At 37.6% G+C, this 25,199-nt stretch overlaps 2 protein-coding genes and 1 long non-coding RNA gene across 3 annotated transcripts; 2 read left to right on the forward strand and 1 right to left on the reverse strand.

Moving 5' to 3' along the window:
- Positions 1 to 1,165: 1,165 nt before the first annotated feature.
- LOC146476153 (uncharacterized) lies at positions 1,166 to 3,470 on the reverse strand. Its single transcript, XR_014865645.1, has 4 exons — positions 3,338 to 3,470; positions 3,074 to 3,097; positions 2,935 to 2,977; positions 1,166 to 1,443 (listed from the first exon to the last, which is right to left on the reverse strand). It is a non-coding gene; the product is annotated as an uncharacterized LOC146476153 (long non-coding RNA).
- Positions 3,457 to 15,638, forward strand: LOC146476154 (F-box only protein 15-like). Its single transcript, XM_085114700.1, has 16 exons — positions 3,457 to 3,635; positions 3,985 to 4,071; positions 4,867 to 4,971; positions 5,946 to 6,056; positions 7,067 to 7,174; positions 8,014 to 8,223; positions 8,910 to 8,956; positions 9,299 to 9,402; positions 10,003 to 10,085; positions 10,697 to 10,752; positions 11,104 to 11,187; positions 11,648 to 11,760; positions 12,252 to 12,313; positions 12,955 to 12,992; positions 14,526 to 14,605; positions 15,229 to 15,638. Exons 1-16 carry the CDS (start codon positions 3,553 to 3,555, stop codon positions 15,316 to 15,318), a joined length of 1,461 nt encoding a protein of 486 aa, XP_084970826.1. The 5' UTR covers positions 3,457 to 3,552; the 3' UTR covers positions 15,319 to 15,638.
- A 2,658-nt stretch (positions 15,639 to 18,296) lies between these two features.
- LOC146476155 (techylectin-5B-like) lies at positions 18,297 to 24,481 on the forward strand. The gene is made up of 4 exons (XM_085114710.1): positions 18,297 to 19,485; positions 20,073 to 20,184; positions 22,596 to 22,979; positions 23,589 to 24,481. The coding sequence occupies exons 1-4, from the start codon at positions 19,123 to 19,125 to the stop codon at positions 23,855 to 23,857; spliced, it is 1,128 nt and encodes a 375-aa protein (XP_084970836.1). The 5' UTR covers positions 18,297 to 19,122; the 3' UTR covers positions 23,858 to 24,481.
- The last annotated feature ends 718 nt before the right edge of the window (positions 24,482 to 25,199 follow it).

Genomic DNA, 25,199 nt, shown 5'->3' on the forward strand with positions numbered 1-25,199 from the left:
ACTTAGATGATCCCCATACGAAGGGCTGTTTTCCCTCACATGTATTTCATTTGCCTAGGCTGGGTCTGATAAGAGAAAAGTGATCATTTATAAAGGCATTGGACAACTCGAGCGGGTCACAAATCGAGACGAAAGCTCGTTTATGATTCGTCAAGTGTTACGCAAGTCTCCTCGATACTAATTCAGTGCATTCTTAGAGAAATATTCTTTAGCAAACTAAGCTAGTCCTGGACGCAATCTAGTATTGACTGGCAGTGACCGTTCGATCTGTGGATCTACCATCTATTTTTTGGTGTACTCCCCTGACGTAAGTTAATCGAGAAGTTATTGTCTTTGCTGCTGAACAATGCAGCACAATGTTGCGATTAGATAAAAATCGCGAGGCCATCAAATACTCGGCCCGAGGGATGGACAATGTTGAAAAATACCCTACCACTACCCGGGGTCACCAAGGGAATACCGAAAAAAAAATTAAGTTGAAAGTTATTGCAATTAGCCAAGTTCTTTGCCGGTTTTTTTTTTTTTTTTTTCTTCGCTCGTTCTTTAAGTTAACCCATAATATCATTTCTTTCCGATTTTGTTAAAACGTGCCCACAAGCTGTTCCGGGCACTAGCCTGTGACCCTGCCCTCGGTGGTCAAAGTTGTTTCAAAGGCACAGGGGTGGGGAGGGGAGGGTTTGGACACTTTAAAGTCAGTTGAATTTGGTTCCTTTCGTAGGCTAGAGTGACTTGGGGGAGAGTTTGGCCAACATTCTCAATTCAGATGTATGATCTTAATGGTGGATTGGTTAATGCTGGCACATAAGCCCAGGGGCGACGGCCAAGTGAATGCATGTCAAAAGCACATGGGTGGAGAGGGGAATGTTCTGGGCCCTTTACAGTTATGGGTGGGGATGCTTTTGCAAATTCAGCCAGATTTTCTGGTAGAAATTTGGTCACATGACCCCATATGTCTATGACATGTAGAAATGCAAACATTCAATTTATATAACCTGAAATTTAATCACCAAAACGTTTCCCAAAAAGCTTTAACATAAATCCTGCCCACAAACTCAATTACTACAATTTCTGCTGCAAGTTGATTACAGATTACATTGCATTGCCTACCTCTCAAATTTAATTGAGGATTACAAAATTGTGCATTACTTACAGTAATAGTCATAGAAATATTGTTGCTGACAATTTACATTTTTGTTGGCAAAAGAGAGAAGGAAATAAAAATAACAAACAACTTGAGACCTACATTTACACGATTTAAAGTTAACTTTGAAAATATCCTATAAAAGCAGTACAGTATTCTCAATCTTCTTAGATTAAATGCTTCTGTAGCATTTACGCTCCACTGCAGCTCACATCACTTTTCTGGTTCATCTACTCCAGCCTGGTTCATCAATTCACCAATATTTCTTTCCAGGTCATCAATCCTGGTGCTCATGTCATCAATTGAGACTGGTCAAGGAATAAAAACCAGTTTCCTACATATATAAAATATGTGAAAAAAGTCTCACGGTGTGCACCCTGTCACTTTGGACTTGGAAAAAAATCAGACAAAGGAGTAGTGGCTCCGGCATATATGCAGGGCCCCTCCCCCTCCCTCAAGCATGTCTAACACGACCCCATTACAGACCAAAACATTTAATTTTCCAGTACCCTTGTTCAGACCTAGCCTAAAAAATTTATACCCATTTGTGTCTCCTCCTCCCCCACACAATGTACCCTGACTAGGGGCTCCCTTGGTAGTTTAGACACTCTCCCCAGGATGTGCTCACTATAATAAAGTTACAAACCAAGATGGTGGCAGTTCAATCAAAGCATATAGATCTTAAAAATCCTGCAGAAAAATAGGGAACTGTGAGCAGTCTATAAAATCCTTTCCCCTTTTCAGGCTTTCAGGCCAAAACGGCTAAAAAATCATACCCTTTGGTGTGTACATACCTATGTAGCATTGGGGTTCATGGGAAGGGGGCATCCTACAGCACAAAATGAAATTATGGAAGGGAATTAATAATTATTTACAGCTTCTTCAGTTGCAACCCTCTCATCCCCACCCCCCCCCCCCCAAAAAAAAAAATCGTCCTGAGATGAGTTCATCTCAGGATGATATGAAAAACTGCAATATATTACTTTGAATATTCATCCTTACGCTAAGAGAAAATTTTTGTCCAAGTGTTGAAAGACAACATCAATGCTCTGAGTTATCATTAGACCTTTTTCATAAATTACTAGGGATGAATTGTATCGCATATTTAAGCAATCATTTGTAGATAACAGAATAAATTATGACAGATAACCACACTGCAAAATATTGTAAGAATGTTGTCTAACTGTTCATCACCCCAGTAGTCTTGTATTAAAGAAATTGACGTTTTTTAAGTGTTAAATACTTCTAGTGTGATTTGAACTGAACAGGGATCCTGACTAGTGACAATGAACATTAACCATGCATTACACCCCCTGACATATTATATTTTACCTATCTAATGTCTCCTCTGCAGATATGCACCCAAAAGTATTCACAGGTTAATAAACATGACCTTATTATTTGGAAGGGAAAATGGTACAGTAACTTACAGCTTTTTTGTTTTTGTTTTCTTTAAGGTGGGACTGGGAAACAATGGGAAACAATGTCTTGATTATATGCTCCTAAAGATTCCAACGTTGATAAAACAATGTTCGCTTTACATGTAATCTGACTAGCAACACACATACCGTCCGTGTACAGCCAATACGTAAGTGTATAAACTACCAATTTCAAATCATATGAACAAAATAATTTCATTTTTGAGTGTCGCAGTCAAAATAAAAAAAAAAATATTCAGTAGTTTATAATTTAAATGAACAGTACTAAATTGGATACTGCACACCACAAAAAAGCAGTTATAAGGCCGCGTAAGTTTAATAAGTTATGGTTATCAAACAGTATTTAAAGGATATTTCTTGTTATGATCTGATCTGACATCTGCTGAAACTTGTCTTGCTGTAAAAAAATAAAAAATAACGAAACGTTGACAACTTAGGAACGTCCGCGTAATGCCGACAAAATGAAACTACAAACTCCAGTTCTTGCACTTACCATTTGCTGCAATAGCGTTTGCACCTGTTAAAAGATTAAAAAAGAACGACAAACAAAACAGCAAGACCGCTGTCATTTAAATCTCTTAAGCATTCATCAAAGTTAAACACAAGTTAAGTTTAAATAAGTCCGCAGAGGAAGCTAAAACTCGATTCAATTTGCCACAGAGGGAAACCGTTAGGACACTGTTTACGAGTATATAGAAGTAAAGAAAGAAGGCTAGTATAAGGTTAAATAATTAAAAAAATATATGTTGAATGGTACAAATCCAGTCAAATCTTGGACGTTCTGTGGGTCTCCCTCGTCAAACTTCACTTTGCTGTCCGTGTCCGCCATGTTTGATGTTTGTTTCTGCTTGACAAGAGACGCCAAGCGAAGCATTTAGTGCCAGGCCTCGCTCGCCAACACCAGAATCAAAGATGGCGGCAGATTTTGAACGCGTGTGTGAAAAAAAAGTGAGGAATAGAACTTTCTGAGGAATGTCACGGCACCAAAAGCATCTCAGTTCGTACATGAAATCTAAAAGGTCAGGTGTATCAGCATTAGGGCCATCACAGGATCGGTAAGGAATCAAATATTAGCAGTATTCATGCCAAAATGATTATGAATATCTTATAATTTGGAACTGTGGATGAAAGATCAAATACTGAAATAGAAGAAAGATCCTCACAGTACGTAGGATGTTTGGCTACAGATTTCAGAATACCCAGCCCACTTGACAGTCAACTAAAAAAACCTGCTCCCGCAGCCGGACTGCGGTCGCATTATTGCCATGTAGATTTGAACTTTTGGTGTCCAAAGCATGTTAAAGCTTTAAGTGTAGCTACAAAATAATTTTAAAATAACTAATCAAAATAATTAATTTTTTGTTGTTGTTTACTTGTTGTAAATGATTACTAAATTTTGTCTAGAATAAACGTGGCTGGATCAAAACCTTTAACCAAGATACCTGGATTTAAAGCACCAGTTCTTCCCAAAAAAGCTTTGGATGTCAACAGGTACATAATTATTCCCTTTCTTGTAGTTAAGCTGCAAATGTCTACAATCGCATAAGTTTAAAAAAAAAATGACGCAATTTTAGAGAAGTCAATATCCAGTACTCTGTCGTTGCACATGAAGTGAAAAATGAGTTGTTTTGTTTAAAAATACAAGCAAGGTGATATTTAACAAGTCAGATAGAGGCTCTTCAATTCAGTGTACAGCTGCACTTACATTTAAATTAGTGCTGGAGGCTACATGTAAGTCAGATTATCCGTTCTTTACATTAACACTGAAGCAAGGCATACAATGTAGGAATCTTTTGCACTTTAACTTCTCTAAAGTTCTCATAGACCTTTTTCATAAATGGTAACCAATTTATTATTCTTTTCAAAATAATTATAATTATTAATTAGCCCTACGTTACTCATTTAGAGTAAAAAATATATTGAACAGTAAGACCAGTATTAGGCTACTTTTCATAAAAATAAAAGAATAATTTCCCAGCCACTATCAATGAAAAAGGTTGATTTTATGGCTGTGTACTTTCCACAAAAAGGCCTTCCATTCCACCCCCACATCCCCAGAAGGTATTGAAAATTAAGGGAGGGGGGGGGGGGGGTGCTGGGGTTTCAAAGGATAAATATTTAAGGGAGATTGTTGATGAAACTAAATTGGAAATCCCAGAGGGGTGGGGTGGTCTTATAAGTAAAACCCCTTTCACCAGGGCAAGGAGGATATGGTTTGTACATCAGTGCACACAATTTTTCCAAATGATATTATTGTTCTAATGTTCTGTGCACCTGTATCAACAGGCTTCCAAATGAACTTCTTTTGAAGATATTTAAATATCTGAGTCCCTCAGAATTGCTGGTTTGTGCTCAAGTGTGCCATCAGTGGACGACAGTCACGAAAGAAAGGTTAACTCTGACTAATACGATGATGTAATTAGTCAGTTAATTATTGATTATTAACATAATATTATTGATATACTGTAAAAGGGAAGGACCCAGAATGAGTCAGAATACAATTCAAAAACACTGAACCATGCATGGCTAAAAAAAATTACAAAAACAAGCTTTTAGCAGCTGCATGCTTACGTGTATATACAATGTTCAATGAGTAAAAAAGGTCAACAAAAAAGCCTAAAATATGAATGTGAGAACTAATAAATAAATGAATAAAACTAGACCTCGAGTCAAGTTAAATAAAATTGAGGGGCTTCACGGGAAACAGCCTAAGTGAGTGGCAATTTGACCTTCAGAATCCAAATTTCTCAACTTTGGCCTACCAACAAGTTAATTATTGTCAGAATATGGGGATCTGCAGTTTCTAAAGAAACTGTACTGTTGCGTCGTTGTTCAGGAGTGGAAAAATGTTTGGTTTTTAATCAACAGAGTTAGAACTTTCATTTATTTAGCTTTAAACAGAGAAAAAGGATCAAATCATTTCAAGCATCACAATTCACAGCCCTCATACATGTATTGTATCCCATCTGGTCATTTTATGACCTTAATCATACTTTAATGACTTTGACTTTTGAGATTCCCTTCTCACTCAGATTTCCAATAACCAGTTTCCTGGGAGGGCTACATGTATGGATATTTTCTGGAACTATTCCAGTGTTCCAGATAAGAGAGGGGTCTCAGGTCAAAAACCTGAGACGCCTGGCTTCCTGACCCGACAAAATGAATGGCAAACTTAAGAAGATTTAGATAGAACCAGAGCTATTGACCCCTCAAAATTCTTCATTGACTCTCTGATTTTGAAAGTTATCTGGAACAGTCTGTATTCATTTTGTATTTGATGGTTTGCTGATATTTAAATGAAGGGTAACTTTATTAAATTTTATTTTAATTAAAATTAAAATAAATCTATATATTTTAATAAATAGCTCACTTTGGAAACGACTGCTTATAAAGCTTCCCAAGCAAGTCAGAGATTCCTTAACCTTTGAGGAAACAAAAGAGGAAGGTTTTGACTGGAAAAGTGAGATGATCAAACAGTACGTTTACTTTTAATGTATTACCCATCAAACTTTTCAACATGATTTTGACCCATTTGCTGCTGGCTAAGTTTAGAAATTCCTTTGAGCTGCCTCTTTTGTAAATTAATAGTTTAATCAAAAAGTTGACTTATTGTGTTGGAAATACATGTATTAATATGAAAACTATGATGTTGGTACTGCCCCCCGAAGATTATTTTGTTTTGGGGACCTGCACCATATGCATCGTATTACATGGTTTAAGAGGACAAAAGAACGAACAACAGAACAATGCTCCCAACCCTGAAAACAAATGAATGCAGCTGCAGGTTATCACTTTTGAGTAAAAAGAGCTTTTGACAGGCACATGTCACCACTGTTGTTTTTTGCAGGGGCAGAGTCATGCATTGACCACGGCTTTGACTTGTGTTATGCTATTAACCTTGCATTAACGTGTCAACAAGTCATATGTGTTGTCATTAATGCGCTCTTATTAATCTCTGACTACTAGTTAATTGTTATTGTTATTGGTAATTATTATTGTTATTTTTAATTGTTTTTGTCTTACTTTTCAGCTTTTGTGTTAATTCATCAGTGATAGTCTCAAAGCATTTATTGAGCTGACATCACTATTCAGAATAATGTTTACTAAATTTCTATACTGCACTAACAAGTTATTTCTTTTGTGGGAGATTTACAGTGTACAATATGGTATAAAAAGAAAAATTAATGTTTAAAATCACATAGATTTTTTAATACTCTATGTAAGTATTTTGTAAACTATATGTAAGCTGTAGTTGTCATCTAGAACATGTTGACTTTGTTATTAAAGTGCATGGTATGATGTAAAAATTGGTAAATAATTATTTTATTTATTTAGTTTTAAGTTGATAGTGACTCTGTGTTTGAACTTAGAATCTCAAAATAGCTGCTTTTATTAGCTGTCCATACTCTGCTGATAAACAAATTTGTTAATCTAAATATCATTTTTAAACTAAACATTATTTTTTCAATCTTTGTGTATTCTACAGGTGTGTTAACTCAAGGAATAAGGAGATCTTGAGTTTAAGGACACGAAGGAAGAAGTCACCTTACACAGGCTTACCAGCTGAAGTGTCACAGACTGTCAAGCCATACATGTATGTGTATGTTGATCAATGCCTTTCAATGAGGGTGCATTAGCTCTCACAGAACACAACATGTTTGTAGGTCATGGGTATACCTCTCCTAGGAGTGCAAACAACAAGGGAAATTTAAAGTAGATACAGAAGTGGGTGGTTAAGATATTTTGTTGACCTTTACAGTAATAAATACCCATTCAACTAATTAGTCCATGAGGAACTAAGTAGATTTTGCAAAACAACAATTTATATTTCAACTTATTTTTGAGCCTATAGTAAACAATTGGAGTTGAACCTGTGAACTTCCATACACTATATTGCGGTCAGCTACTCCTAACCCAGGGAGAAGTACTCAGGTATATCAGTTACAGAGAGGTGCAAAAACCTTTTGGGTTTGAAATTAAGTCACTCTGGACTTTGGGGTCTGTTAGAAATTTTCTGGTGCACATGTTTTTGGATAGCCTGTACACACGCAACTCCTCCCCTCAGAAAAACTGGGGAGGCTTTATACCTCCCTACAATTATAATTTTTTGGATTATATTCTGGCAGGAAATTGTTGGACTTTTGTTCGGTCCAGTTTAAGCTTAATGGGTCCTTTTTGGTCTCACAATGTGGCCTGATATTTTATTTGATGAGAACCTATAATGTTTAAGACAAAGGGCAGCCAAAGGGCTGACGTGGACCTTCCCATCACTTATATACTGTTAACTGTCTACCTACCCTGTTTGTTACCCCTGACCCCCACCACCATCCCCGGCCCTAGGGAGACTGTAAGGGTCACACACATGTGGCAAGTGCAGCTTCAATGTAGGTGAAAAAAAATAGGCTCTTTGATTCACTTTTACTTTGATCACAGACATGGGGACGTTAAATGGAAGCTCTGCGCAACAGATACCTCTGGAAAAGAATACTGGCTAGCTGCAGATAGCTCCAAACACTTTGCCTCATCACTGTGTGTACGATGGTACTCCATTCAACTGCCCCCGCTCACAAGACTGAAGACACTTCAGATTTTGGCCTTTTTACCAGTCTTCTATCACAGAAACTGGACACCACATGTAAATAGGTTTGTCTGGATGTTTTTTCATTGACTAATGACACCTCAAAAGACACAGGTGAAGGGGATCAAACTTGATGTCTTGTATTCATCAGGTTGAGTTTTGTTTGCTGTACAATCAGTGTTATTTTCTCTAAGTTACAGTATGCCCCAGGCCAAGAGATATTATTATATTCCCTCTTTCTTGAGCAAGGGCTGTTAAACAACTGTGAGATCAAAATCTGTGAACACTAGAATAATTTCTGGAATGTTTAAATTGTGCTGGGAAAGGGTACCAATGAGATTTGATATTAGTCTGCAAGCTAGCTCTCTATTATAGATCAGCCACAAGAGGATATATAGCGCAAGTTGGGGCGGGGGCACCCCAATCCTCTTGCATCTGACCTATAATAGAGTCAGCTTGCTCACAGGCTGATATAAGATGACAAAACCACAAACTGTAATCATGGTAATTATTTTGTTTGTTTTTTTCTAGCAATTAATTTTATTCAGCATCTGATTGGTTAATTATGGAACAATAAACATTCCAGGAATGCTAGCAATCTTCACAGCCAACTGTTCAATATTTTTTCCAATAATCTTTCAGCCTCGGACATTATCTGCCATTGTGGCAGCTGCCTGGAGGAATTTATTTACTACTGTCTAAATAAATGAAGGAGAGATTGACATTTTTTGTTGCAAATTTCAAATTTTAGTGCCTGCACAAGATCCCTCGTCTTGCAACAAGATCTTCGCTCAAAAGGTAACTGAAGTTGAATTATCAGAAAACGAGATCAAAGTAATAATCCACAATAGGCAAAGGTTTTACAGTGAAATTTCAACTAAGGAACGCTCTATCCCCCTCTACCCCTTCTACCCATCTATCACCTCCACCCCCTAAACTCTCTACCCCATTCATCGGTGATCCTCTCTCCACCCCCTCTACCCCTGCCCATTCCAGTTCTTAGAGGTTGCTGAATCCAGTTGTGGTAAGGTATCAGACAAGTTTAAGTGTCTGTTTTAGTAGTAGTCTCTTCAGTTAGGTTTCATTATACACACTTAACATTGCTCAATTACTTGAATATTTCCTTTTTTGTTATTAAAGGTGCCATGTTGTCAAAAGACAAAGCTATCAGCACAAGCGATTTGATCACAGCACATTTCTTGTGCCCTACTGCCTTAGCAGCATGCTGGAATGCATCTTGGAAAGTAAGTAACCTGTAAACGCACAAGCTAACCAACCATCAAACATATCATGGTAAGCCTGCGTAAATACTAGGACAGTACATATGTCACGGCTGCTAGAGTCGATGCAATTAGTGGAGAAACGGGTGCCATATTTTTAATAGTGTGATAGTAATATTCTCCAAATACAAACATATGACAAGCATGCCAGAAGCCTCGTCACCTTTATCACCTCGCTGAAAATTGTTGGCTGAGAAGCTGCCAACTAAGATTGCAAGAGTAATACCTCATACGCTTCTCTCCCAGTCTTTAGTTTAAATTTTACGAGTTCGCACCAACTTGTGAAAGAACTTTTTTTATGGCCGCATTTATTTAATACACTGTAGTGCATTTTTTTACCATTTATTTACCATACACGTCCAAATTCAATGCTGAATATACAGGACTGAACTAATAACTAACAGTAATAACAATAATAAGTACACAAACTGTGAACTAATAAATCGTCGAGATAGCTTCCAGCCTTCAACTTGATTATGTGTGTAAATTCAAAGGAAAGTCTCTTTAACTATCAAATATTGAAAACTGAGTTCCTAATTATTTATATTACATTAATTTTGACAGGACGGAGGAGAGTTAGCTTTCATTACACTCTGCCTTCACCACCACAACTTAACAGAAAGAATCCTCTTTGGTTCACACAACAGGTTTGTAAAATTGTCCTCTCCCTCTAAACTCTGATGCGCTTTTGGGGGAATCTGGTTGATCTCTGCAGGATGCTTACAGTGTACTCTAGGATCGAAAATTTGAACCTGCTTAAATTGTCCTTTAGGCCGGCACCCACAGGGATGCGTTTTTGTGTTTAAGCAAATGTTTCCTTCCGTTTTCATGCTCTGTCTACACGAACACGCATCGAAAATGTAATTTTGTTTAAAAAAAAAAAGGCCTCCAAAGTGGAATCGTTTTGTTTTGAAAAACGGAAACTTTTGAAAATGCATTCCAGTGGACAACGCGAAAACGTTAAGTAAACTTTGCAAAACTTATACTGAAAAGAGCCGGGAAGCTTTTCTTTGCGTATTCGTCCATGCGAACACACTTCGAAAACGGTGGTTTTCTTTTTAAAATCTTTTCAACGAAGGCCATACTATACTAAGGAATCGTATAGACGAGGATAGAGTTGTTGAGAGTTTTCATCCTCACAATGGCATCTCCCCTCTAACTTTCTTTTTCTCTTGTTTCGCTGGCTCCTTATACTTTACTTTTTTGAAGATGTCCATGAGGTTGACAATAGCGTTGTGATTTGTTCTGCTTCTTTCAGAGAGTTTGTGCCCCCGCATCACCAACCTGTTCCAGATGACATAGACCCAGCATATGGTAAGTATCGAACCAGGACGTGTAATAACTTTCCGAAGGAAAAGAACACTTCACTGTAGACTCACTTCAAAAATTAATCATTCTTTCGTCCGTGGTTCGAATATATGCATTCTACATATATCAATTTCATCACTTCACTGATTCGACGGGTGTGTGACGAATTCAGACAATGATCAACTCCCAGTTTGTTTGATAGCTCAGTTGCTAGAGCACTGCACTGGTATCGCAGAGGTCATGGGTTCGAATCCCGTTCAAGCCTGAATTTTTCTCAGCCTTTCTTTTCGCAACTGCGTAAGTTGCTTACATAACTGCGATGGTGTCTCATTTATTCATTCGTCATTCTTTTGTTAGGTCTCCACGGATACTCAGCAACTATAGAATTGAGGAATCACGTGACTACTTTCTGGGGACAACAGTATAGGGAACTTTACCAGGGTACGTTCTTTGATATAATAGAACATTAAAACTGACTAATTAACAGTGACGCAATGCCCATGTAATAAAAAATCTTGAGAAATTACCAAGAGAATCATCTGTCAAGTTTCCGCCAATTTATGAAAACGTAGTCTTTAATACGAATGGTTGGTTTATCAACAAAGTTGTGAAGCCAATTTTGCCCACCGTAAAGAGATTCGAGTGTTGACTTTTTGAGCGTTAGCCTTGGTCAGAGCGAATAGTCATTGATTTTTACCCGGACCCTGACTGAATGTTTAGCCTCACTTCAAACACACGTTATAAAACGTTTCGTTTCTGATCACCTGAAAGATACGTTGTAGAGAAACGACAGCTTTATTGTGATGGAATAAATCTCTACAACCGGCAGAGAAAAGATCTTTAGATTTACTTAAATTTTCAAACTGTTCTTCAACATGTTGCGTGTTTCTCCTGATTACAGAGTATGTGACAGATTCTTATGTATGCCTTGGAGGACGAGGTAGTGAACACGGCTCTTTTGAGAAACAGCTTTCACTTCCATGGAAAACTGAACTTTTCAAAAACGTCTTGCCTGTGAGTTATGAAGATCTGTTTTTTTTTTTTTTTTTTTTTTTTTTGCATGGTGAGCTTGTCTGTCACCATGTAAGGACACTGCTGTTTGAAGGCAGCTTTTTGGTCTCTAGATATTTGCTAGTCATTCTCAGGGCGCGCTGCGTATTTTAGTGAACAAACCCTTTTAGGCGGCTGGTGTACGGAGTATACCTGACCGGATGTAATAGTATCGCTTATACACCTTATTCCAAAATGGCTACCATTTCAATATTCTGTTGTTGGCATTCAAATTAGCCCTTCTTACCTCGCTCTTAAGCTCAAAAATCAAAAGAGTATTTTATCTTGAACGGGGCAAGAAGGGCTAATTTGAATGCAGACAAAAGAACATTAAAATGGCAGCCATTTTGGAAAACTAAAGGTTTATAGCTTCTCATTTCACTGAAGATTGTTTGAAATCACAACTACAAGAAAAAATAATGACAAATAATGACGTCTCGTTCTTGTTTGTGTAGGATGTATGCTTCATTGATGTGACAGTTTTACATGAAGGCAAAGTACCTTTCTGGTGTTTTAGGTGAGCTCTTATTCTGATAATAATAAGTGTCGTTATTTAATCAAAATATGAAGTCCAGTGCAACAACATTTTTATAATAACTGTCCAAATTCCCGCGCGCTGATTGGCTCGTAGCTATTGTCTATAAGAGTACAGGCAATAAAATGACGTCAGATGTAACGCGCGCGCTTTCTCAACGAAAAAAAATAGCCAATTCCGCTCGTACTTTTTCCATGTTATTGTAAAAAACAAATCGACGGCAGTTTTCTATGGTCTATACTCTTATAGACCATAAAATGACGCCATAAAATGTCTAAAACTTGGCAGTGAAACCACTCGCCTGCGGCTCGTGGTTCCACTTGAGTGTTGACGGGTTTTTTGACGTCATTTTATGGTCTATAAGAGTATAGACCATAGAAAACTGCCGTCGATTTGTTAAGTAGCTATAGATCTATAAAAAGATTACATTATGTAATTGAGCAAGAAAGCTAGATATTGTGGTACGTCATTTCTGTTTTTTTTTTTTTTTTGTCTTTGTGCTCCTTTGTTACCAGTATCTTTTGGAGTTTACAATAGTTCAGTACTTCTTTTGAGTTGCACTTTCCCAAATTAGTTATACAGTACTATACTGTAAATGCACTGCTCTTGCTACTTTTTTCCAGCTCGCCTGTCAGAATTTTCAGCAACACGGTTAGCGATGGTAAGTTTCTAACTATGGCATTTGTAATACCCCTTTCAGTATATATCGGTATTACAGTGAACCTGTATTAAAACTGTTTATGCACAAAAGCGCTCACAAAATCACTTATTTAGTTAAGAAATAGGATGATAGAGAAGAACATGGCGCAGCAGCGAACTAATAAAACATTTTCTCTCAGTTAGTACGCGCGGTTTGATTGGACAATTTTCCGGGCCGTGTGTTTCACTGTACGGCTCCGCTAAATTTGAAAATAGTCTCTTTCCCGCGCTCCTGATTAACCTCTGAGATAAAATAAATATCTTACTAACCTCGTTTTCTCGGTCCGTACTGTAAGTTACGGATCCTCGTTATTTTCCCGTTGATTTATGGCCCAAGCGCGAATAAATCAACGGGAAAAAACTTGGTCCGTAACTTACAGTATGACCTTGAACTCGGTTGGTAAGAGGTATTTTTGTTTGAATTTGTCTTAGCTTTACCTGTTTAAAAAGTGTCTCATGACAAGAGTTTCTACATTGGCCGCCTAATCCATCTGGCACGAACTTGAGCAAACATCTTCAGTGCGTCTGGTTATGCGTCTCAAATTTGTTGTTAGGGAATTAGGGAGCTTAAGCAACGACGACGGCGACGCTAACGAAAGCGTCACTTGAAAATATAGCTTCATTTTATTTGTGCTACTTCGCGATTATTTCTACTCACCCATCTTGTAAAAAAAAAAAAAAAAAAAAAAAAAAACAGCAAGCTACCCGGGAACCAGATTGGTAGGAGTGGCGTTCGATTTAAGAAAGAGAATGAAAACTTCACCGTCGTATGTTCACGTTCTCCACAAAACCTTGAATTTGCTCATTATACGTTGTTGTTTTGCAGAGGACAGCAAAGAAATGTACCAAAATTTAAAACGCACGTGCAGAGCGATCGTTTTTGTTCATTCAACCTATTGTTTTGCGCCGTTGTCGTTGCCGTCGCCGTCGGCAACAAGAACGCCCCAAAGCAACAGGATAATCGCTCTGCACGTGCGTTATATGTTTTAGTACATTTTTTTTTTTTTTCTTTTTTGGCGTCATCAGCAAAACAACAACGTGAAATGGCCAAATTGATTTCAAGGTTTTGTGGAGAACGTAAGCGCACGCCGGTGAAATTTTCATTCACTTTCCTTACTTGAACGCCGCTCCTATCAATTTAGTTCCCGGATACTTCGCCCACATTGTACAGGTTGAACGAATTGGAATAATCGCGAAGTAGCGCAAGCGACGCGAACTTCTATTTTCAAGTGACGTTTTCGTTGCCGTTGCCATCGTCGTTGCTTACGTTCCCTAGTTCCCCAGTACAAGATGGATTATGCGTCTGGATAGCGCCGCTAAAGAGGCACTATTAAAGATAGTTCGTCCAGACGCATGATCCGTTTGTGCTCGTCTTTATACAATACGAACTTTGAAACGCATGACCAGACGAACTGAAAACGTTTGCCCAAGTGCGTTCCAGATGGATTATGCGTCTCTCGCATAAAATCGACCAACGCATTTTTGTTTCTTCTAGGCGACTTTTCAGCTGAAGGCGAAAAACTTTTTATCGAGCACAGTGACGAACATGGCACCATGAGACTTGATTTCCTGTGGGTGAGTTCTACCTTTGTACCTTTGTTCAGCAAACTGAAGTTAGCGCAATCATAGAAACTACGTTAAATCTACACAACGAAAACAAAGCAAATTTCCAATCGCACATATAAGTAACGGGCTCTGAAGTAAACTGGGTGATGCCCGATCATCCACAAACTTGCAAATTTATTCCAATAAACAAACAAATATCATCAGTGTCTTCGAAGCCAAGAATCGTTTGAAGAAATACAAAATTATGCTCTACTTTTTGGGAGGTGAATTTTTGTTGCATAATTTTTAAACAAAATAGGCAATAGGCAATTTTTTTAGGCATCGTCAACACCCTCAAATACATCAGTTAGATTCCCGCTATCTTAGAGGGAAACTCGTTTCTTCGTGCTGTTTACACTCATTTATTATCTCAAAACTCGTTTCCATGGATACAGTTTACATTCATTTACTGCTGGTTATCTCGAAACTTGTTTCCATGGATATTGTTTACATTATTCTAAACTTCTACTTTACCAAATAAATCTCTTTTTCTCTTCGGTGTAGAGATAGTGACCTATCATAATTAACTCCATGATAGGAAAACTTCAATTAATGTCAGGTGTTAAACAACGTAGATTTTGAACTCGTTTCAGGTCAAAGACGAGGGACAAACACTGGTCACTAACGTGCAGCTGCGAGTGCTGAAGGGTTTTGTCAATTCATGGTTTAACACGTCATACTGAGTCACGTGATACTGAATATGGCGTGAGCTCATGTCACGAAATGAACCAATCAGGTCTCGAAGTACAAACATGCAAGTGATGTAAGCGCGGGAAAAAAATGCAAAATGGGCCAGGCCAGGAATATAGGCTTGAGCCAAGTGACGACTGGTCTCAGTTTTGCTCCTTATTGGTTGAAAACAAAACCACCATGCTTTCTCTTTCTCTGATTGTTTACGACTTGTTCCCATAGAAAATGTTAGAGCTAAGTAAACAGGCATACACTTACTTGCTTCTTTTGTAAATAGTTGTAAACATTGTGAAATAAACTTACCTTAACTTGGCTCGACTTGGCACAATATTTGAATGAATAGTTTAGTTCAGTGTTTTTTTTAACAACACTTTTACATGTAAAGACTGTTCTTAATATGTAATTTACCATGATTCACATTTCTTTCTAAACACGTTCAGGGAAACTGATTCTCGTAAAATCCAGACTGAATTACTTTGATAATTGAATAACTGGCTTGGCATAGGAGTAGCAGCCAGAATTTTCCATTTGATATAAAAGATAGAAACCGACAGCGCTGTAACAGGTCAGAGGGTATAGGAATCGATTCTTCTTGCTTTCGTGCTAGAGTTTGTCTTAATGAAGATTTTTGTCCTCGATGGTCCAGGCCTTTCCGTCAGGATATTTTTGTTTCTGCTTCTTTCTTGATTCTGTGAGCAAGCCCGCTCGCCATGTTGATAGGTTTTCATTAATGAATATGCTTTTCGGGCCCATTATGCTGAAATCTGAATTGACGTGCGCTATATAGTTTACTCTTAATGCCGTTGCTTCTGAAACGCACAATAATGTGAATAATGGGTCGGGTTAGATTTCTACCTTTCCTCTACATTCTGTGAACTATGACGCTTGTAGTTCGCGATTTTGATGATGCTTTCCGATGGGTCTTCTTCTTCGTTTTCCGGAATACCATGCATTTCAAAATTAAACTGCTCAACGTCGTCTTGTTTAGACTCCAGATCAGACAATCGCTGTTCTATTTCTTCGTAGTCCTCTTCAGGGCGATTGACTTCTTCTTTAAGGCTCTTATTTGCTTTACCCTAGACTCAACTTGGCTTTTAGTAAATTCAAGGCTTTCTTTTAAGTCTTTATAATTTCCTTTTAAGGTGTCTACATAAACGACCAATTTTTGCCTGTTTGCCTTAATCTCTGCCAGTACTTTCCATACATCTGTCACAGACGGGTTCACAATTATGTCTTCCTCTGGGTTTTCATGTTCTTCGGGCGCCATATTTGTTGGGTCTACTAAAGCTTCGACATTGCTTGCTTTCTTCGTTTACGTGGCGTTTGGACGCCATTGGAGCTTTCCAGGCCTCAGCATATTGCTTTTTTTCGCTTTCTACTCCTTTTAAGTTCACTTTAAGCCTCCCGAGTCAGCGAGCTCTAGGAAACATGTCTTGTTCCTTCGACTCGCTCGTGCCATTATCTAACAAAGATGACAATAACTGTACTAGGCGTTCCTGGCGGCAAGTGCAATATCTAGCCAATGTGTTTTGGCGCAGGTGGACCCGGGAGAATTTGCCCACACTTCAAGAGAGTAACAAATGGAACGAGACCAGAACGAACTTAGAGTTTGGTGGCCTGTTCCTGTTGAAAGAGGAATCATTTCCTCGAGGCAAGTGGCCCCTCGGACGAGTGTTTGACGTTTTCATGAGCCGAGATAGTTTGGTGCGTTCCGTCAAAATAAAGACAAGTTCAACTGTAACCGACACGTGCCAAACGACAGCGGAAAGGAGAACCCATGGTCACTACAACCACCGTACTTAATAAACACCCTACTAGAGATGGATAGATGGTTAGGCTGAAACTTGTTGACACTGTGATAGATTTGAACATTGATTAAGAATAGTGGTGAGGTCGTGAACAGTTTGAAGACATTTTGTTGCGTTTTATTATTTGGGGTAGCCCGAATATGTTTAAATGTGTGGGCTTTTGCACTTTAATTTAGGGGCCGTTGTAGCTACGGTTTGTTTCCGGTTCCGGTCATGTGATTCCCCTTTGGGAATTTTACGTGTTGATTTTCCTACGGGAGTGAACTTAAGTTGAATTGATTATGTGTTTACTCGAGAAGAAACAGTTTTTCAACGTATAGAGTTTGTGTACATTTCTTCGGATATTTGTGAACTGCTGTTTGGAGACATGGAGAATATATTAGTGTGACATTCACTGGAGTCAATTTGTTTGGGGACATTCAAAACCTCATTAGTAATTCATAAGCTCATTGACCTATCAAATGGTCGATAATACATCACGTGCAGTGACTTTAGATCGATAAACCTCCTCCTTATTAGTATGCGGTGTTTTATCAGCTGATAAAACACTCCTCATGCGGTGTTTTTCTCGTATGCTAATTTCCAACGTTCAAGAAAGCTTAATAATGTTGTTATGAACTCTATTGACACACGCTTTTCCAGGAATGTTTTTGAAGCCGTTCAAAAAACTCGCAGCACTTGTTTTATCGGGTCTAAAAGCACTCGGCTGCGCCTCGTGGTTTTACACCCGATAAGACACTCCTGCTCGTTTTCTAAGCATTACATAAAAGGAATCTCGAGACCACCTTGTTCTATTCAAACAGTTAATGACTTACTATGTTTGCATTTGGTCAACTGACCAGTGACAAAGTTAGCGTTCTTGCGGTTTCTGTTACTGTTATTCATATTACTATTATTATTATTATTATTATTATTATTATTATTATTATTATTATTATTATTATTATTATTATTATTATTATTATTATTATTATTATTATTATTATTATTATTTATTATTATTTTTTTTGTTACCTTTTCTTATCAAAATTTGCTTCTCAAATTTAGTTCTCAAATCTGATAAGCGAAAAAATGAACGAAATATATAATAAAAATTCACGTCCTAAATACACACTGGGAGCCGAATAGATGGCGGTGCTAGGGAGCCGAGTTTTAAATGAACGCTTCCGGCCTTTATTCGAGAAAATAACATATAAATTAGACCCACAGTAATAGCTCTCCTTGCGCATGCGCTCACGAGTTACAAGGAAGCAGCATGGGTGGAAGTGGGAGGGTAAGTAGATCTTAGTGTAGTTTGATAGAATACGTCATTTTTGAAAGGTTTTAGATCGTTATTTACACAATCTTCATTTTCTCCTCGTTTAATAACAACTGTCACAAACTTGCCAAACCTTTTAAAATTTGTTATAAAATTTGAAAAAAGTTTTTGTCATCAAAACAAATTTACATTAACAAATTTTGTATGAATGAAGATAAAGCTTTAATTTTCTTTAACTTCTTTCTTGCAGCTACCGAAACAAATCTATTTTTCTAAAGGACCATAAATTGAAATTAATACTTTTCGTAATAATGTAGTGTGCGATTTATTTAATTACGGCGAGGAAAACATGAAAGGTATAGTTTAAATCTACAGGGGAATTAAAAGCTTTGTTTGAAGCTTGGTTCTCACAAACCAAACAACGATCCTAATCATAATCATAAGCTTCATTTCTGTCGCTCACGACTCAGTGGAAACCGACATAGTCATAAGAAAATGATGGATTATTTCCTTTATATTATTATGATGATGTTGTGGTTAAGTCGGCAATGCTCTTCTAAGTATGTTTTTCCACTAGATCAGCAGAACGTTATGCCTATAATTATGATTATGATCAAGATTATGATTATGATTATGATTGTTCCAGACAGTCATGTTGAGAAAGACCTATTAAAAATTAAACACCAGGGAGTTGTTAGCTCTGATGTTAAGTTGCATTGAATCCTTTCAAAATGAATGCATTCATGCTTTTTTCAGTTGCTATTTCCCTCTACTTTACGTTTCATATTTTGGATCAGTGCTTGTGCGACAACGCTGTTAGTCTCAGTCGTGAACAAAACAAAAAGCTTAAGTATGCCCTCTTCAAAGATCACTTATTTTACGCACTTCTCGTTCCACCCATTACAGCGACCTCGTTCACCACCGGAAGACACTGCCTTCTGCAATGCCTAAAAAACGAAAGGTGTTTTTCTACAAACATTGGTGCGTTTCCTGGACCAGATGGGAATTTCACTTGCGAGTTACTTCCAACGGACAAGTACAACGCATCTGAAAAGTTCCAAGCAAATCATTCCTTCCATCATTACAGCATTATGGTGAGTCATTGCACGTTGCTTTAATTTCCTTGTTGCATGTAAATAATAATGTTACAATCTTTCTTACAATCTTTCTTACAACAATAATGTTACAATCTTTCAATATTACTTTTGGTTTCGCAAAAAGGAAAGGAAAACCAACCGTTTACCTCATGACTCAATCTTCGAGACTAAGAGCTTTGTAACGTTTGTATATCTGAAAGGAATTTTTTGTCCTTTTGGAAACATAGGAATTCATTTTACGAACGTTAAAAAATGTTACGAACGTGAAATATGACATTACGTACAACAAAGAATACGCTTGTTTCTATCCACAGTTCAAATTAAATAGTGAGGCCGGAATTTGTCAATATCCTTACCGAAATTAGTAAGCATTATGATAACGCTCGAAAACGCCAGACTGTTGATAGAAAACAACGAAAGAAGATCGAGATAGATGAATATTGAGAGAAATCTTCGAAAGACAGTGATAGAAAACTAGAAAACAAACAACATAACACGTTCGTTTTCGATATGCACCTGCCGCGTGTAGAAGATAGGGATTCATATTTTACTGTTACAAGGGAAGTCTTTAATTTTTACCCCAGAGTCCTTGTGAAACATTTCCCTGCCAGAATGGAGGAAGGTGCAGAGCGCTTTACGAGACAAACAGTTACAGCTGCTCTTGCACGAGAGGATTCACTGGAAAAAACTGTGACAGTAAGTAACATTATGTATGTATGTATGTATGTATGTATGTATGTATGTATGTATGTATGTATGTATGTATGTATGTATGTATGTAGGTAGGTAGGTAGGTAGGTAGGTAGGTAGGTAGGTAGGTAGGTAGGTAGGTAGGTAGGTAGGTAGGTAGGTAGGTAGGTAAGTATAATCACCTTCTTCAAGCATTCCAAGGGCACAAACGCTACTGCTTTTTAACTTAAAGTCCGGGGTTTGGCGGTACAATTTAAAAATTTCAAAGTAATTTCCGATTGAACTGTGCTTTGATTTAACGCTTTCATTGGTTTTTTTAAAGAGGACGTAAGAAAGGTGAACCAATTCTCAAATACGTATAAAAAGCGTATTTTTAGCTAGCTTTTAATTCTTATTCCTAATTTTTATTCCTTATTGTTGTCTTTGTATTTTCTATTTTTATATTTGTAATTTTTAAATCGTTTGTAAGTTTTTAAATTATTATTTAGCTTTTTTTTGTCAATCTACAGGGCTTCACTGAATATCACTTTCGTGATGTGGGCTCCCTGTATAAAGATTATTATTATTATTATTATCATCATCATCATCATCGTTATTATTATTATTATTATTATTATTATTATCATTATCATTATTATTATTATTATTATTATTATTATGATCGTCGCCGTCATCGTCATCATTATCATCATTATTATTATTATTAATAAAGTTCCCAACCAAGCAATAAATTCACTTCACTTTATCTAGACGGGGCTTTAGTATAGTCGTTTTGTTCTTAATTTTCTTTTTACCCGGTGCAAAATTGCTCGCGTCTGATTGGTCGAGTTTTAAAATACTCGCTCCTTGTTGCCTCAGCACGCCTACTATAAAGTTAGTTGATTTCTTCATTTTGTGCACAACTTATTCGCAGTCTGTTTTTTTCTCTTTTTCTTCTTCTTATTGTTTAAAAAGGGGAGGTATCACGGGAATTTGGTGTTATAAAAACGTTTCATGTTTAATTATTTATTTATTTATTTATTTATTTATTTTTTATCAACAGAAACATAAACGTATTGCGCGAATTTGTTTTAAATTTTCACCCCAGTGTACTGAGACTATCGATGAGTGTCTCTGGCCACACATGGACTGGGTTAGAATGGACTGCAGCTTGAAAAAAGTTAGGCTAAATGTTTTCAAATTTTCGCGTTTTCGTTTCCCAAATGCACTAGAGCAGGTCATGGGTTGTCCCTTTCAAGAATTCAGTTGATTTCTTTTTCTTGTCGGATGTTCTAGAATTATTGTGTAACTAAGTGAAGTTGTTGTCGCACCATTTTAACGATTTAAGGTCAAATTCCCCTTGATACTTCACGCTGGAAGTTTGGAGAGCAAACGATGCGTAACTCTAACTTCTTGAGTGCATGAACCAATTGTTTTATGACATTTATAACGCGGTAGCTTAAATGTTTCTAGCTCCTAGCTCCTTTACTGCTGCCCTCTGTCACTATAAACACATTGATATTCAGCCACAATGTGTAGCCATAGAAATAAGGACCACCACTCAAAATGTCAAGACTAAATGGTCGCTTTCGAGAGGTCAACAGGGAGTCTTTTTCTGGGTCATTAGCCTGTGACAGTTTCAGGAGCACAAGACCAGTTGGATAACCCAAACTTCAGTACAATATCATTAATAATAAATTAAGAATAAATAAATGTCAATGTCTTTAGCGCAGAGCACTTATTTGAGACACTTTCCAAATAGAATTGGAATTTAGAAGTGTTGGTTTTTGAGATGAGGGGAAAACCGGAGTACCCGGAAAAAAATCTCTCCGAGCAAAGACGAAAACCAACAACAAACTCAACCCACATATGACGCCGAGTCCTGGAATCGAACCCGAGCCACATTGGTGCGAGGCGTGTGCTCTCACCACTGCGCCTTCCCTGATCCCCTAATGGAAGGTGTAAGGGTGATAGAAAAATTCAAACCGCTAAACCAAACAGTGGCCGCGGTAGATCAGATAGCTTACGAGAAGTGATTGCTAGCGAGAGGTTCCAATTACAGTCAACTCCCTTTATTGCGAATTCCTCGGGACCGCGAGTTAATGTCCTTATAGCGAGAGTCCATAATAGCAGTAATTTATTTCAGTCAAACGTCTTCCATTTATTTAAGCCGTGTGTCCGTAATAGCGAGGTGTCCGCAAGGCGAGAGTTGACTTTATAGTGATTTGAATGGGAAAATTTTAGTACTTTCGAAAAGTGGTCGCTTGGGAGAGGTGGTAGCACAGGAACGTTGTGAAAAGTAAGATTTGAATTGTAATGACGGGTTTGTTCATTGAAGTGTTACGGTTCAGACCACTGCCTGTTGAATCCGGTTTGGTTCTTTCGTCAGCTTTGGTCGAGGCGTCTGGTTATAATTTCAACCCAAATATATTTTTTAGGTTTAGTTTACAAGAGCTGCTCTGAACTCTACAAAGCTGGCAAACGAAACAGCGGTGTTTACAAGATCAACCCCGACAATGGCGGTGCCTTTGATGTTTACTGTGACCAAACAACAGCCGGTGGGGGATGGACAGTGATTCAAAAGAGATTGGACGGCTCGGTTAATTTCTACCGCGGCTGGGACGACTACAAACGAGGCTTTGGAAATCTCAATGGAGAATTTTGGCTTGGACTGGACAAGATTCATCGCCTGACAAAAGAAGCAAGCAAGCTTCGGGTGGATCTTGAAGACTTCAGTGGCAATACAGCATATGCTGAGTACAGTTCCTTTGGTGTTGGTGATGAGGGAAGCAAATACAAGCTGAGTCTGGGATCATACAATGGTAGGCATAGTGAAATTCAAAACAATTAGGAATAGTGATAGAATTGAAGTTAATCGTTTCTCGTTTCACTTTCCCAAAAATCTCACTTTATCACTGTAGGTTTTATTCTTATCCCAAATTAGCTGGGCAAACGTTTTGGCAATAACTTCAATTAATTTAAGAAACAGATATTAGATTCGGTTTTTGGAGAAATAATAGTAAACAAATTAGGACTTACCAATTACATTATGTTCTCATGTAAGCCACTTCTTTACTGGCTTCAGATCTTATCATTCTTTTCCTATTCTTTTCCAAAAGAAAAATTGCACGAATTGATGATACCTCCAATACGTACTAATTGATAAGGGATTTTTTTCTTACTTGCTTTAGACGCTCAAATTTTCATAAGATAATGATATTGACTAGCATGGGATATATATTTGTTCTTTACTATCGATTTAGTCATATTTCATTTCACTTTTAGTTTACTAGTGTTACTTTCTTGTAATATTTACTGTACTTTTTCCATTTGTGCAACAAACCCAGTCTGGTTTAAAATCCACTGGTATTCTTATGTTTGGACACATATTTTCATCGCCCTGCACTGCTTCTCTTCTGTGTTTTTTCTAGGAACTGCTGGTGACTCACTTTCTTTGCACCGTGACATGGCGTTCAGCACCAAGGATCGAGACAACGATATCAGTAGCACGAGTCCGCACTGTGCCGAGGCTTACAAGGGAGGCTGGTGGTACGAATCCTGTCACCTCTCCAACCTGAACGGCCGCTATCTTATGGGCCAACACTCTTATCATGCTCAGGGTGTAATCTGGTATCACTGGAAGAGTTTTTCATACTCTGTTAAACGAGCTGAGATGAAAATAAAACCTGTGATCTCCTAGAACGTAGTTTTCTTTCTTTCTTACGTCACTTTCTTTCATTCTTTTTAGTGGCTTCTTTCGCCATAGCGCGCGTTTTATCAAAGATTAGCGTCAAATATATTTTGTTCGACAGCAAACACTCTTCTTTCGCTAATGGTGGGAATTGGTATCACTGGGAGGGTTTTAACTATTCCGTTAAACAAGATGAGATGATAATCAGGCATGAGAACCCTAAACCATAATGCGTTTTATCACAGATTGGCGTTCAAATATATCTTCTGTGTCTTTCTACTGAGGTGACAGTAATAAGATCGATATTATTGACTAAAAGTGTATTCTAAGAGATAAGTGATTTCATAGGCTTTAAGTGGCAATGAAGGATACCGTAGAAGTTATTTAGAAACAAAAAAATTTTATTTAATTTCCTCACCTTCTTCAGAGTTCAAAGTTGTTCTCTCTCTAGAAAAGTCTTCTTCAGAGTTTTTCTCTTATTCTTGGGAGACTTAAGAGTTCTTGTACAGAAGTTTGGTGGCCTAGAGCTGCCATGATATGCAGAGATAGTGACAGTCTACTATATGCTAAAACATTACCTGTATGTACACTTTAATTCTTTGGCGGATCACAATTAAACTTCTTTCAGCTTTATTGGTCCATAAATTAACTAATTAATTAATTAATTAATAATAAATAATAACCAAACTATAAATATGAACGAAAGAAATTTGGAAAGAAAGACCAAAAGGGTTAGCGCGATCGGGATATGATACCCATGCGAGGCGCAACTCCAACCTAAGAAAAGTAAAGTAAAAATTACAAATGAGAACACTAATAAAAAACACGAAGAGAACGGTGGCACGGGGAGTCACGGGAGAGAAACCCATGTGAAAGGCATGTCTGTGTCAAAGGTAAAATAGGTAGCACATTGAAAATTCTTAAAAATACTTAGACTGAAGAGTATGTCCGGAGAGGCAAGATTGCAGATAGTATTCCAGGGTTTTACAGTTCTATTAAAAATTATCTGGAAATACAAATAAAGTTACACTGGTGGATTAAAAGCGTTCTGAAATTATTTACAATAAAAATGTTCCCGACGTTTCGGTGGAAATCACGGACCTTCTTCAGGGGAAGTGAAAGAAAAATTATGCAGAAGCACAGTTATAAACAAGACCCTGATTAAAATTTAGGATATGTGTCATTTTTCCTTGTTAGCGAGAGTCAAGTGTAAATACTCCTTGGGGAGTAACGCCCCGTCGCCTCGATTAAGTGGGTCTTTGGCGCAGTGCCTGGGAGATTAATTGCGCCAAAGACCCACTCAATTGAGGCGACGGGGCGTTACTCCCCAAGGAGTATTTACACTTGACTC

Source organism: Pavona decussata, unplaced genomic scaffold, assembly GCF_977016875.1.
Source record: "Pavona decussata unplaced genomic scaffold, jaPavDecu1.1 SCAFFOLD_78, whole genome shotgun sequence".
NCBI lineage: Eukaryota > Metazoa > Cnidaria > Anthozoa > Scleractinia > Agariciidae > Pavona > Pavona decussata.